This window comes from Calidris pugnax, unplaced genomic scaffold, assembly GCF_001431845.1.
Source record: "Calidris pugnax isolate Ruff unplaced genomic scaffold, ASM143184v1 scaffold102, whole genome shotgun sequence".
Taxonomy (NCBI): domain Eukaryota; kingdom Metazoa; phylum Chordata; class Aves; order Charadriiformes; family Scolopacidae; genus Calidris; species Calidris pugnax.
In genome coordinates, this window is record NW_015090846.1 from 6120915 (window position 1) to 6136374 (window position 15460).

A 15460-nucleotide genomic window follows, 5' to 3' on the forward strand; every position below is an offset into this window, starting at 1 on the left:
CTCTGTCACCTTGCAGATAAGTATTTAATACTTAGCATCCCTACCCTGCAAAAGCACAAGTGTAATAAAACCCATCTGAGCTCTTGAACCGCAGTTACTTTTTGATAGCAGATAGTTAGATTTTGGCCCCAGCGGGAGACATTGCCCAATTCCCCCAGGGCCTATCTGGTGCTTTTTAAAACGAATTTTACAGACACGGGCTCCCATTACTGCACCGATACAACAAGCGAAAGCTCTCGGCTCTTGAATTCACGCCCCGAACACGGCAAACTCTGACCCCGGCTGATGACTGGCTGGATTGGGGTATCCAGCCTGTCCCCCTTGCTGGCCAGGCGCCCCCACAGCTTCCCCAAACCCAGCTCTCCCGGTGGCACATCGCGGTCCCAGTGACCCGGCAGCCTCTGCTGAAGCAAATTTAGACAGTGCTGATACTTACTGCATGTCCAAGATCCTCAATGGCACCTAAGAAATTGTTTAAAACCAGTCTGGATGTTAAGAAGCTAAAAAAATTGCAGTTATGTCCAAACATGTATTTGACTATTGTGCTGTGGGGCCAGAGACAGCCCGGCAAAGCCAGTGTCCCCTTGGAACGACGCTGTCACAGCTACGGACAGTGGGCGAGGAACACCCTTAATGATGCCATTAAGCTGTAAGAGGCATTAAAAGGACGGTCATCAAACACGTATCTGTTTATGTTGTGTTCTCTATAACAGAATCGAGTCAGATTAAAAACATCCTATGATGAATAAAATACACCTATAGAAAGAAAAGGACATGGTAGCAATAATTCTTTGGACATCGAGCGCATACAGGGAGGGAGAGAAGAGAGAACATAAATAAAAAGGACTACTCACTTGGGCTTTTTTCTTCCGCAAGGTCACAGGCACAGAGGAGTTCAGAATCGATTGAAATGGGTTTCTGCTTAATCCAAAACTTAGTGCTGGCCTTCTGATTAGTAACAGGGTCTATCTCTACCTTGTCTCCAGAAATACCTGAGATGAGAAAGAATAGAGAGCCACAATAGTGATCTGTTTAAGCGATTTCGTATCAGCTGTTTGACACACTTTATAAATCTTAAATGGGATGAAAGCATATTGCCCTTTTGGGCTTTTTGAAAGCACAGGAGCTTTTGAAACCAAAAGCAAATGGTTATCAAACTGCACCGATAATCTGCATTTTATTCTCCTGCATGAGCATACCAACCAGAAAGAAATAGCACAGAAAAAAATTCTTCTCAACACATACAGAGCTCTTCCGGAAGCAGGAGCTACATGAGCTGCAAGATTTATAAAAAGATACTGCTAGTTTTTCCATCATGGCTATTCTATGTAATAGACACTATCACCCGCAGTCCCTGTTCTCTCTGCTGTACAGCACATACAGTATATCCTCCATAGGAGAGGACACCACCCACTTGCAGCATCACAGAGACGCTCTTTGTGCTACCCAGATACTCATAAACAAAGACCTGCAGTCCCAGAGACCCTGGCCGTTCTTACACTGCTGGCATTTCAAAGCCAGCTCTAATTAGGCTGCTCTGAGCTCAAGCTGAGGGTCTGGGCAGCTCCTGGCACCGGCGCCGCTTCCCAACACACGTGTCCCCAGACCGGGGGATGTGGGGTGACCTGGGCATGGCCATGTCCTGCTGCAGACCTTCTGTGAGTGAGAGCAGGGGATTCCTCTGCCGTCCCTCAGTGCGACGCTCCCGGTGCCGGGGGAAGGAGCCCGTCCAGCGGGACGCTGCCAGGCTCACAGCGCGCTGGGACCGGCCCACACCCACGCTCTGAGTTATGGCCAAATTTATCAGCATATTGCAAAGCTGCACTGATGAACAGAAGCTCATTGTTCAGTAGCTGTTGACAGGACAGAACAAACTTCCCAGTGTGCTTTTTACATCAAGATGTGTGGAGCCTTAAAAATAATTACATTTCTTCCGTCATGAGTTACAGGTGAAGCTCATGAAAAAGCCACAAAAGGAAGCAATCAAGGGAAAAAGTATGTAAACATCCTTTAACTCTTGCATCTCTGGAAAAACAGCAGAGATAACCTTTTCCCTCTTGAGGGTTCTGCCTCCGATGCTTTCAAACGCGTTATGCTCAGCTTGCCTGAAGGACAAGGAAACCCTAAAGGAGCTGATGATAACACTTTCTGTGACAAAATAAAAGTAAGATGCCACACATGTAACGGCTCTTCCCAGCCCTCAGAAGTAATTAAATATTTCCTGAAGTCTGTTCATATGGCCATGGTTCATTTGTATTTTATGCAACTCTAAAATCAAAGCATGGGGACACCTTCGGTGGCTTCTCGCTGCAGCCCCTTCCACCCGGACAAGGCCACCTTCGTTTCCCCCTGGCTCTCAGGACAGGGTACAGTAACTCCACCAACCCCCTCCCCCTTCTGCTAACCCAAGAATGCGCTTTGTCATTAAACATACGTCACATCAGAGAGCTCACATTTCAATTAAGCATTGTATCAAGAGTCCAATTAACACAAGGACTGCTAGAACTAGCTAATTTGAGCAGGCTGATGCTGTATCTGGAGCCCATCTTGTTTTGTAATTTAATTTTGGACAAAGTATTTAAAATCAGTGTTGTTAGTTCACTGTAATCATTAATTACTCAAAATCATGTTTTCTGTAGTTTAAGGAAAATACGCAAAGTTGATGGTACAAGTTCTTATTTTCTCACTGAAAAAAGTCAAGGCAAGTTCTAAAAATAGTGGTGCAAATTCTTTGTGTTCCCCATCCCTTCCTCTAAAAATGTCACCCCTGAAAATATCCTTAAAAAAATTTCACCGTATGGTCCTGCAACTTCAGAATTCACAGTCAGTCAATATTGTTAATGCACCTTGTTAATTTGATAGGATTTGTCAGGTAACTCCACTGGAAAATTATATAAAACTGTTCCAGATGAACAGATGATAGTGACATGAATTAAAGTGATAGAACAATAGTGGAATATAAACCAGAAATGACACCCAAAGTGGCTGTTGATTTATTGCCATCCTGAGTTTGGTTCTGGGCTTCCATGTATATTAGTGCTACAAATCTGGGTCCATTTAGCAGCGAGATGCTCATACATACATCACCAGCTCCTGCTCCAAGCCAAGGTCACTCCCCGTTGCATCAATCTTTTCAGCAGAGGCTACTTCACCAAGCATGGATTTTGTAACCATCTCAGATGTAACAGACTTCCTCCTCTTTCATCTTTTTTTTATCATGTAAAATACACTTTAACTTCTATTATTTTTATCTGCAAATTGTTGCTGTATACTTCATCCATTATTTCTGTATCTCGGCATCACTGGCTTAAGCTCACACACATCCGAAGAGCACATTGACAAAGAATGTTGTCTTTTTTTGTGTTATTGTTCTCACAATCTATATGTGTTGAAACCTAAAATCAAAACAGGATTATGTACGTGGCTTCTGCAGTCCCTGTATCGCAGCACAAATTAGTCATACTCAAAAACCAACTAAAAATGCTGCTTCTACTGTTTTTTTAATTCATTCATTTTATCAAAAGAAGCGTCATCGATGTTTTAGTCCGGTAACACTGTTCTGTTCTTGCTTCCTTTGTTGGGGTCTGCAACTGCCCCCCCTTTTCTGAAACACTTGCCAGCAGTAATTTTCCAAGACAATATGTTTCTTTTGGTTTTGCTAACGTGATACATGAGCAAATGCATCTTATTCCTTCAGAACAAGATAGAACCTTTGTGAAAATGTTGAAAGCGCCACTGTATGCATTGTAATATGAGCTAAAACATAAAACCCCAGACACTAAACTGCCACAGCTAAAGCTTTCCACCCTAATAAAAGCAGCAGTCAGAAGGTGGTTGTTCCTCCCACGGTCATTCACGTACCGCTTTTTACTCTCAGGAAGAACAATGCACAATGCACAGTTCAAGCTCCCTCCAATACTTTAGGCAAGCCTTGCCTCAAATTAAATGATTGGGCCTCAAAACAGCTACTTTTCAAAAAATACAGGTACGCAAACAATAACTGACAACCACAGCTCACACTGTGGCTACCTGTCCTGTGCTGTGGCTGCTACATAGAACTGATGACATCAAAATGCTACAGAGAAAAGTCTTTGCAACTGGCCATCTCAGAGTGACACAGAACAGCCCCCGAACCACGGGTACTGGTGAGAGATGAAAAAAGATCAGACATCTCCTTTACCATCTGAGGTTGCAGGGAGCAGTCTGCCACTCGCAGAAGATGAACCCATCAACACTCAGCAGCACTAACCCAAAGAGCACCCCGATGCCTGTTACTGGCACTGACACTGTCTAAAAATTCATGAGAAGACTCAGCAACATACGCTTACTTTCACTTTATTTAAAGGTTTTGATGCTGCACATCTGCCCAGACTTTTAATATCTCACTAGGGTTCTCTTTGATTTTTAAAAAGTAATTACATTATAAAAATGGCATCGTCAGCGTACTGCCACCAAAAATATCCAAGTTCACATATTGTTATAAAAGGGAAATTTTATGGTCCTTACACTACCGGACGGGGTCAGCTCCTTCACTGCTACACAAGTTAAGCCATTTGTTTCATTTAACAGCTATTCTCCCTTAACCATTTATCTTTAGTGATCTGTCATGACCTTTCAAGCTCTCGTTTCTGACACTTTCCAGACACAGTGAGTCAAACTTCACTGGGAGCAAACTATCACACCCCCGTAGTTTGCTCACAAGCAGAAATCATGCCCCTCACTCTCCTGCTTCAGCACCAGCCGATAAATCCTTCCGTAACAAGACAGTTCAAAATAAACTAAGGAAGCTTCTTCCGTAAAAAATTTGAGAGACATAGACTTTTATATGTGCTTAAGGATGGAAGAATGAAGAGACTGTACTGACAATAATACAGGAACTGCCATAGTGTAAATTTAACAATTCTACTGAATTCTACAGAATAAATGTATTTTGTAAACATCACAGCACTTAATATTTTACTGCTGAATCATTTCTTTATGGAAGGTATTTGCAGGAATGTCACAGGTCACCTACCAATGCATCATTAATCAAATTTTCACAATTTAAACACAAAGATAAAAAGCCATTCAATCATTTTAAAACAGTAATGGGGCTTTTATAATTCAAGATTCTGTCATCCTTTGGCCTTCGGGTTTTCAAAAGCATTCAGAAAGCTAATATGGACAATATAAAACCTTTAAAGAATATTAGTTTTATTTCATTCCACCTCAAATTTCCACTCGGTTGTTAAAATCTTCCAGTTTCAGAAAAGGAAAAACCTAACCATACCCAATTTTGCATAGTCTCATTTAAAAATAACAAAACAGTTGGCAAGAAGCTTTCCATTAGGAAGCTTAGATTTAAAAAAAAGAAGATGGGGTCATTAAATAATGGCCTTCTTTCAGAAGAAACATGTGCTAGCTGATTGGGGATAATAAAAACACTGAATATTTTCAAGCAAAAGCAATTTTTTTTTAACTGCTGAAATGCTAGCAACACTTTCCAGTGATGTGCTCCACGATCAAAGGGACCAACGTGATAATGACTGCTTTAAACCCGTCCGAGAGGGACAGTCAGCTATTAGAGATGGCCAAAGGTTTGAGCCCTTCCATTTTCCTGAGTGCCGCAGCCCGGATTGATTTACCTAACTGAACATCAGTGGTGAATCGAAGCCTATGGATCATGCTGACTTTGAAGGACTTGTAGTGGTGGCTACTGAGCATGTCCTGAACCGTAGCGATATCGATCTGAGGGTCCTCCTCCGAGACCTCTTCTCCTCTTGAACCTGCAAAACAAGCCAACAGCAATGAGGCAGGGGTTTAGAAGGGGGCTCAGCTCAAGGTGAGTGTGGCTGGGACGGCTGCAGCTGCAGAGGGCTTTTTGAGAAAGACCAAAATGCTACGGTCCATGTCTCTGGAGGAGGAAATTGTCACCCTCCATCCACAGACCAAGTCACCAATTCATTAAGGACATCACCACACATATTTGTGTCCTACAGGGAGAACAGTACAGCCTCCCAGCAGCAGATTCTCAGGTGACAGGAGATGCCCCTGGACCACAGACCCCCGGGGGGATGCCCTGGACACCCAAAGCCTGTCACCCCGGGAGGGAGCCCGGCGGAGGGGCCCGTCCCCAGCCAGGGCAGGGCTTTCCCAGGCCACCCTTGATGTACACATGAGCAGCTTTCCCCACGCAGGACGTGACGCTGGATCTTGCTGCAGCACCAGCAGCACCCGGGCACTCTGATCCCAGCCCTGCGGTAACGAAGCTGCGCTTTATTTACTGATTAGTATTCTCATTACTACTGCAGGTACTGGCTTTATAAAAGGTAACATCTCATTAAGCCAAAATGCCAATTACTGAAAAAATATAACACACTTTAAAGATTTTTTACATTTTATGACGTTGGATTAACACCAATTTAAACATTATAAATAATGGCCTTCTTTCAGAAGAAACATGTGCTAGCTGATTGGGGATAATAAAAACACTGAATATTTTCAAGCAAAAGCAATTTTTTTTTAACTGCTGAAATGCTAGCAACACTTTCCAGTGATGTGCTCCACGATCAAAGGGACCAACGTGATAATGACTGCTTTAAACCCGTCCGAGAGGGACAGTCAGCTATTAGAGATGGCCAAAGGTTTGAGCCCTTCCATTTTCCTGAGTGCCGCAGCCCGGATTGATTTACCTAACTGAACATCAGTGGTGAATCGAAGCCTATGGATCATGCTGACTTTGAAGGACTTGTAGTGGTGGCTACTGAGCATGTCCTGAACCGTAGCGATATCGATCTGAGGGTCCTCCTCCGAGACCTCTTCTCCTCTTGAACCTGCAAAACAAGCCAACAGCAATGAGGCAGGGGTTTAGAAGGGGGCTCAGCTCAAGGTGAGTGTGGCTGGGACGGCTGCAGCTGCAGAGGGCTTTTTGAGAAAGACCAAAATGCTACGGTCCATGTCTCTGGAGGAGGAAATTGTCACCCTCCATCCACAGACCAAGTCACCAATTCATTAAGGACATCACCACACATATTTGTGTCCTACAGGGAGAACAGTACAGCCTCCCAGCAGCAGATTCTCAGGTGACAGGAGATGCCCCTGGACCACAGACCCCCGGGGGGATGCCCTGGACACCCAAAGCCTGTCACCCCGGGAGGGAGCCCGGCGGAGGGGCCCGTCCCCAGCCAGGGCAGGGCTTTCCCAGGCCACCCTTGATGTACACATGAGCAGCTTTCCCCACGCAGGACGTGACGCTGGATCTTGCTGCAGCACCAGCAGCACCCGGGCACTCTGATCCCAGCCCTGCGGTAACGAAGCTGCGCTTTATTTACTGATTAGTATTCTCATTACTACTGCAGGTACTGGCTTTATAAAAGGTAACATCTCATTAAGCCAAAATGCCAATTACTGAAAAAATATAACACACTTTAAAGATTTTTTACATTTTATGACGTTGGATTAACACCAATTTAAACATTACTATAATGCGATATATAATTTTGTGCAGAGTAATTTCTATGCCAGCTGCTAATAAAGCATCTCAGCTCTAAATGATCATTCAGATGCTCTTAGATAAAGTGGTATAAATACGTTTGAAAACTGATTTAGCTTCTTACAGAAGATACTGAAGAATGACACGTTTTGTTTAATATCCCAGCTAATGTAGTCCTAAAAGCTGAACCAACTGCCAGCTCAGAGTACTGCCTTGGCTGCAGAAGATTAATGAAAACTTTATATTTTGCTGAAATTTTAATAACGGGAAGATGAGATGAAGGAATTTTAGTACAGGTCTTAAAGATCCAGCAAAGCAGGCTAAGAACTTGTCAGACTTTTTGTATTCATTTTGCACAGCTGGAGCAGCCTCAACATGAACACTTCCCACACCAACCCTTCTCCCTGGGGAGGTACATTCCTGTCCTGTCTGGGGACCTGGGCTCGCAGGGAAGCTGTGGTGGGTCCCATCGTTGGTCTCACCAACAAGGGGAGGTTTGCCCGGGCCCTGGCACCGGTCCAGGGCACACGCTGTGGAGGCAGGAGCTGGCTCCCTTTAACACAGCAATTTAGAGCCCCAGAAGCAGACCCTTGGCTGCAGCACGGGGAACTGTCAGGGTGGAGGCCGTGAGCTGGAAAAATGTGGGAAAGAGTGAAGAAAAACCCCACCTGAGCACATTCCCACCGGCTGGAAGCGTTCCCTTCTCTATCTGTTAATTCAGCAACCAACGTCGCTGCTTGTGATAAGTATCTCTGATGCCTGCATCAAAGTAAGGTTGGCATTCACTGCTAAATGAGTCAAAATACATGTTGAGATCATACAGCTGGAGATTCACGTTTCTTGGGGGTGAGTCCCATCCGCATCCCACCCTCCCGTTGGTGAGCGGGCGCGGGGTGCCCCTTCCTCACCCCGCAGCCCCCAGCAGGGACCCGCCGCGGGGAGGGGGGACAGCCAAGGGTTAACCCACAAATGGGGCTGTGCCATTCGACTTGAAAGAATTCCAAAAATCAAATGAAATAGTCTACATGTGAATTTATGCAGAGCCATCTTAACATTGCAACCACTCTATGCTCTAGAATGACAAGATAAATTGTAATGGCCCCTTCAGAGACATTACAATGTATTTTGTCAAAGACCCCTGTGTTAATGTCTCTATACTATGGATTATCATAATGTATCATGTCAAACCCTCATGCTGCAGTACTTCAACGATACACTGAGATATGTCAAACTTTTTGGTGCACTTAAAAGCATCCTGAAGCACGGTGGCATGGCGGTGCCGGGAGCGAAGCAGGAGGGTGACAATGGCACTGCCGTCCTGCGGCCGAGGGCGAACCGGGACCCTCCTCCACCCACAGAAACCAGTGAAACCCTCGTCCACCCATGGTGGTGACTCCCAGTTGTCCCTGTCCCCATGGTACGGGGTCACAATGGCTGCACCAGGGTGTCTCCTGGCCTACTGGGGACAGGCAGGACATGGCGTGGTGGGGTGGCTCTGAGAGAGTGACATGGGCTAAAGCCGGGCCGGGCAGTGGGGGCAGCACTGGCCGGGGTGGGAGAGGAACTCCTTGGTCCCCCAGGGAGGTTGTTAGTGCTGCCCCTAACGAAGGAGTGGTGGGGTGCGCTGTGTACCCGGCTGTGCATTAATGGCGGGTGACGAGTCTCCCCCCTGAGCCATCGCAGCTCCCCGTGCAGCATCTGTGTCAGACGTGTCAGCACCAGCAAACTGCACCGGCAGGAAATTCAGAAATAACATGTGTTAACCCCCTCCCCACACCTCCTGCAAAAGTCCCTAACGCACCTCACGGGACCCAGACTCGGGCGATGCCCTGCGGGGGCTGCCCCACTGTCCCCACTGTCCCCCCCCGCCATCGAGCTGCCCCGACCATACGCCCTGCACCCAGGTACCCACAGAGCGGGGACACCGCGTGGGGACTTCACACTGCCATCCTCTACTGCTGAGTCTTCTGAGATTTCACAGGCCCAAATCAGAAGCATTAGGGAGAAAAGGAGCAGCCTGCCAACGATACCCAGGGGAGAAAACTGTCCCCATCGCTAAAAATGTGAGCACCTCGTGGGTGCCTGAGCTGCAGGAGCTTTAACTGCCGCAGCCGGAGCAGCAGGACTGAGCTCTGGAAGCCTTTCAGGGATTGAGCTCTGGAAGCCTTTCAGATCCTCCGCGTGTCGGTGCCTCCGCCGACTCCGCTTTACGAAGCCCGGTGAATGGATTCAGGTTCACAGAATTTCTACAGTTGCCGCTCTTGGGAGGGCAGCCAGGAACTGCACCATCACCACAGATCATCTGTCTGAAGATGGCAAGACACACGGGCCCCCGAGGGTGCAGGGGATAATAGCAGTAATATCAGTAACAACAGAGAGAAATGCCCTGCAGGGAAAAACCTGACTGCAGAACTTGGCACGTTGCTCTCGCCCCGCAGCCCTGCGAGGATGCCGGCGCGACGCCGGCGCTCGGCAGCGCGGGGAAGAGCCTTCTCCACCCGCTGATTGGGGGAAAAACCATAAAAATATTTTCCACATGCAAGCAGCTGTGAATAAACCTGTCAAATATTTACAGGCCTGTCAGGGTATTTGTAATGGAGATCACAGTGTGGCTTTTGAATGTAAAAGCTTCTGCTTGGGAAGACAATCAAGTAAAGTGGCTGCTCCAGGTCCATCACTCAGCCCAGGAGCCCACCCAGCCAGGGGCGCTGCTGGCAGAGACCCCGCTGTCCTGGGGGAAACAGACTCCTCTGCCAGAAGCAAACTCCTGCTCATAAACTCAGTTTGCAATGACCTCTGTATTTTTCCCTTAAAGTCCACCTAAGTAAGGTTTACTTTGGGAAAAAAGTGCCAAAAGCTGGAGTCAGGCGTGGGATGAACAAGGCCCAAGAACCCGCCGGAGGGCTCTGCATCTCTGCTCGGATGTTGCTGCAGCAAAACCACACATAACACTAAAACACAGCCTCCTACTTTAAAAAAACACAATGAGGTGCTGTTCTCTGCCCACAGAAACTAAACAAAATGCAAAAATGGTAACAAGGGCTGCAAACTTCTCTGTAAGATGGCCCCAGTGATGAAGCTCTATGGTGTTGCAGGAGTCAGTCACAGTGCTGGATTGCAGCCTCTACATTTGACGGTCATCCAGAAAATGGACATATTTCCCAGTCTGGAAACAACAGTTGAAGATCTTTTCTCTGTTGCTGAGGTTTTTTTGCTTTGTTTTGTTTCATTGTTTTAAACCAGGTTCAGTACAGAGTTAGTATTTTTGTTCAAGTACTTGAACTACTGTGAAAACCAGAGATATTTGTAATTTACTCCAATCTCCTCATAGAAAATCCTGATTTTCAAATGAGACCAACAGTAACGAAATAATAGGCACCAGAAGCACAAGTTTGAAAATAAGTTAGAAGCTAAAGCAAGGAGTCTTATCCAAAAGGGACTCCTGGAAGCACTAGAGGACATATAAAAATGACACATTAGTAATATCAGAATATTGAAATGCTGTATGTAGCCTATTCAGGAGCAAGTGAACCTGTATTTCCTTGATAAAACAACAAAATGTAAAGTTAACTGCATTGCAAAAATGTCCCTTATTACTTTAATGTACTAGTATATTGCTTAATGAAGGTTCTTAATTGTAATACAATTAATTACATACACAGAGTCCCCAATTACATTTTCCAATAAGACATTGGCTTTGGTACAGGTCTAAAGGCACTAAACCAATTTTAATATATTAAGACCAATTTCCCTTGAATACTAATTACTATCTAATGATAAAATGAGAAAGAGGAACTTTCCAGAAGTAAGACGGTAAGAATAAAACTAAATTAGCCATGAATAGTTTGCTACTACACATAAAAGCATTTCACATTACAAAGTGCAGGCTTTTAGTTTAAAGATAAATCTTAGTGCAAGTTAAAAAGTTCTGCATGCTGGAAACAGTTTATTAATCTGAAAGCTATTGGTATATGTTGGATAGATAGGAGGTTTCTCTATAAGTATTTCTTAATAATGGAAAGTTTTCTGGTTAATTTAATACCCTGAAATATAAACTTTCTATTTGCCCAAAGGAAACTGGCAGCTATTTTACTAGCAGATGTTTGGCATCATACCTATATATATTTATAAATGAATACGAGACTATGAAGAGCACATTTAAAAATAATAGCTGTTATAACAGACTTTTTCCTGACTGGCATATCCAAGCTAGAAATACTTTAAATAAAAACAATATGCACAAAATGAATATTTCATTTGATGTTAGGATTTTCAAGCTATTATTTTATTAATAGTGCAAAACTGTCAATATTCCTATCCTAATGCCAGGCCAAAAGATAGCTCCCTAAGCACTATAAAATCCAATTTCTTGGTGTGTACTGGGGGAACCAGGCTTTGTACAGTGCATGAATTATGACTGGTTTTATATACTGTATTGTCCTTGAACATCTATGTGTGGAGAGAGTTAACTGCAAGGGTGTTTCACATATATCCCTGAGCAGAAGCAAAGGAAGATCACTTTAAATTCACCCACATTTTGGGGGAGAAACTAGAAGCAGAAGATTTCTCCCACATTCCTGATTTGAGTTTGGTATGAACTCAGAAAACATTCAGCAATAGCACAGCAGAAAAGTGACAGAATTCATGCAAGCATTTATTATTTTGCCTAGATTACTGTCAGCCTTGAACAAACGACAACAGTGACGTGTCTTGAACTCTACAAGTCAAAGCGCTGGTTCTGCCTTCGCTTTTCCCCGTTCCTGGCACTGGGTGACACACACAAGACTCATGAGCAGGACAAAAAGCCACCACCCACCAGTGCGATGCCACCGCAGCAGCACCGGGAGCCCTCGGGGTCCAGCCCAGGGGCGTCAGCGAAACCACTGTCCCAGTTGGGGCTCCAGGTCACGCTCCTGGATGGGCACCTCCTGTTTAACGAGGGCCAGGATTGCTCACGAGGGCGCTTTTGGCTCACGGCCACAGGGACCTGTCCTACCCCTTTCCCCATCCCATCCTGCAGAGCAGCTTTTGGGCTTTTGGTCCCCTCGCCGAGGAGGGAAGAGGTGCAGTCACTGCTCAAGGACGTCAGGGACGGGGAAAAGTGCTCCCTCAACATTATGACTGACAATTATTTTGAGACAAGGCCTCTGAGGCTCTCCTGGAGCGTTTGCTATGGATGCGGAGTCAATCGAATGCCTCCTGCTAAATCACTTACAAACTTACGACAGATTTAGTGTTAAAGCAATGGTACAACCTGAACCTGGTCACTGGTGAGAGCTAAGAGCATCAGTAGATGGAGTGACCAGCCACAGCACGGGTTCCTCCACCAACGATCAAAATAAGTTAAAAATGCAGTATATACAATATACTTTTAATTACATAGCCTGGATTAATAAATGTTATTTTTGATCAAAACATGCAAAACCTATGAAAGTATGACTAGTATGCATCTTTTCATAGATTAAAAATCAATACAAAAATAATGGCCAGGATGCAGACGTCGGGGAATTCTGGCTCGTGGAAGAGTGCAACCTGATTAGCAAGGTTAAAATTGCTGCATTTCCTCAGGCACAGCACCCCTGCTGCCGCCTTCTCTCCTAGAGTTTCTCTGAACCATTTCGTGAAGAAACGAACCAGAAGCATCAAGAATATTTTGGGAGCAAGTCTCTATGGGGAATGGCAGCCAAAACTGCGAGTGCCTGATCTCAGCTCCAGCTGACGTCCCACCAGGGAGCTCGGGGCAGCTGTGTCCCACCTCTCCTGGTCCTTCTATGGGAGTACTCTCCTACCCCCCTGGAACTAGGAGGTACCTGGGGGCTGCTCTGCTGTCATTCTAGGGCAAAGTATGAACTGTTATAGCCAAAAAGCATAAATCAGAAAGGTCTAATCCATGTAAAGAAAGAAAACACTCTTTTACGACTTGAAACAGGCGCTTACTCTGATTGTTTGCAGCAAACACCCTGAGCACGGTCTTGGCAGAGAGCATGAATGGTGGTTTCCTCATTAGTACATCAATGCTTTTGCAGCTGAATTAAAATGGAATGAAAAAAACCCCAAAACTGAGAGCATGACTGTTGGAAAGAATGAAGGACAGACCAAAAATGCTATGGAGGACAAACACAAATCAATGTTAAATGTCTTTTTTTAAAAGCTTCATATAATTCCTTGCAAAGAAATAAATTAGGAAATAATATTAGGACAATTAAAACAGTTACAGAATAAAAATATGTGAGCATAGCTGGAGAGAAGATTATTTGTCTAGCACTTTAAAGTCACCATAGTGCTCTAGTTATATCTGCATGGTTAATTGCTTTAAATTCTATTAGAAAAAAAAAATCAGTGTCTCTAACAGCCACATTGACATGGCAAAATATACCGCGGAGCAATCGCTTCAATCACTGAGCAATGTCTGCAACAGAAAAAGTTTCATATTTCCAGTGTTTTTCAGGGTTGGTCATAACTTTACAGAGCAGAGTTTAACAGAAAAAGATTAATCATGAAGTGATAAACAGGATGCAGACTATTTACTAGAAGGTATGAAATCCATCATTTCCCTCTGGAATATTGTTTTGGCACAACTAAGAAGTGCCTCAGGAAAGAGAGTCTCGTCAAAACTTACTTGCCCAGACAGTACAGCTTGTATCCAAAATACATAACTTATGTGAGTTTAAGCAATTTACAAGAGCAAAAGTGAAAAGGGGAAACATACTGTTCTCCCGGACAAGGCAGAATTCCAAAGTGCTCTGGCTCTCCAAGGTACAGTCTAAATCTACTGGGACATTAGGTTCACTCTGCTTCTCCAGCCGATACTGAGGACCTGAAACATAAAGTAACTTGTAAAATCATCTGTTTTCTAACAAAGTGATGGCTTATCACGTTCAACTATCATGAGATTACTCGTACCCTGGAAGTAAGGCAGGTAGACGTTCATGTTTCAAAGCTCTTTGCCAACGGGAAGGGCCCTGTCACAAAAAGGTGGAGGATGGTGCACAAGGAAAGACACACCGGGGTCGGGCTCAGCTGTCTGTAACGCTGCCGACACGCTTCTGTCCAACATTCTGAATTATTCCTGCACCAGATGGGCCTGTATTAAATACCCTGCCCGTGCTGCAAGACGAGGGTATTGCCCGTTGTGAGAAGTATCAGCTCAGGCTGCGGTGGGTACCTACACCACATCATCTGGGCATCTTTCCTGGCATGAAAAAGCACCAGGTGTTTGCTCCCCTTTGCTCTGCCCTCCCCGTGGCTCTCTTATATGAGAAATATCGGGGAAGGAACACAACCTTTCTTTTATGAACTGGGTTTTATCCTGGAAATGAGCTCCCTGACACCCAATTTGGCTCTTTCCACCTCTGCATTTCTCAAAAGGCCACATTTGTGATGCATGGGGTGGGGAACCCCCCCGTGGGATCCCCGCTGCTGGCTCCCACCGCCCTCCCGGGTCTGGCATTGCCCAGCAGCAAAGCGGCTGCAAGGAACAGAAAGGGTCCCCGAGGGGCAGATTTTATCTTTTCCCACAGACCTGAACACTCTTAACATCGAACTGCATCAAACATGAGCATGTACAGATGCTGCTGCTTCAAATGAATTATTTCCAGATATACTGCATTTAATCGTAGATCTGCAAGATTCAGGTACCAACTTCGTTCTCCTCAAACCAGACCACAGAAGGAAAGATGATGCTACTTAAAAAACTGTTTTCCAACTACAGAAAATCTAATAAAAAATTGGTTTCACAAAAATTAGGCCACATTAAAAAAAATAATAATCTTTCAGTTGAATGGATCCTTAAACTATAAGCCTTAACTGGAATACAAAAGAACACACTAATATAATTCTGGGTGAAGGCCCTGTCCGAACAGCCGGGGGGAGAGGACGTGATGGGGTGGGAAGGGTGACTCAGGGAAGCCAAATTCCTCATGGGACCCCCGGCAGGAGAAAAGCCCCTCCTGAGGGTGGGAGGTGGCGGGGGCCGCCCCGGGCAGCGCA

The 15460-nt window shown here is 45.1% G+C and overlaps 1 protein-coding gene across 6 annotated transcripts in view; it reads right to left on the minus strand.

Annotated features, from left to right (window-relative positions):
• MAPKAP1 (mitogen-activated protein kinase associated protein 1) overlaps positions 1-15460 on the minus strand; it is a 94736-nt gene that overhangs the window by 11591 nt on the left and 67685 nt on the right. For 5 of the 6 annotated variants that reach the window (XM_014942937.1, XM_014942938.1, XM_014942936.1 and 2 more), the window contains 3 exons: positions 14181-14288; positions 6672-6812; positions 855-992 (listed from right to left, as the gene is read on the minus strand). In XM_014942937.1, the coding sequence (XP_014798423.1) occupies positions 855-992; positions 6672-6812; positions 14181-14288 (387 nt within the window). The remainder of the gene's footprint in view (positions 1-854; positions 993-6671; positions 6813-14180; positions 14289-15460) is intronic. The other variant, XM_014942941.1, reaches the window with a different exon arrangement.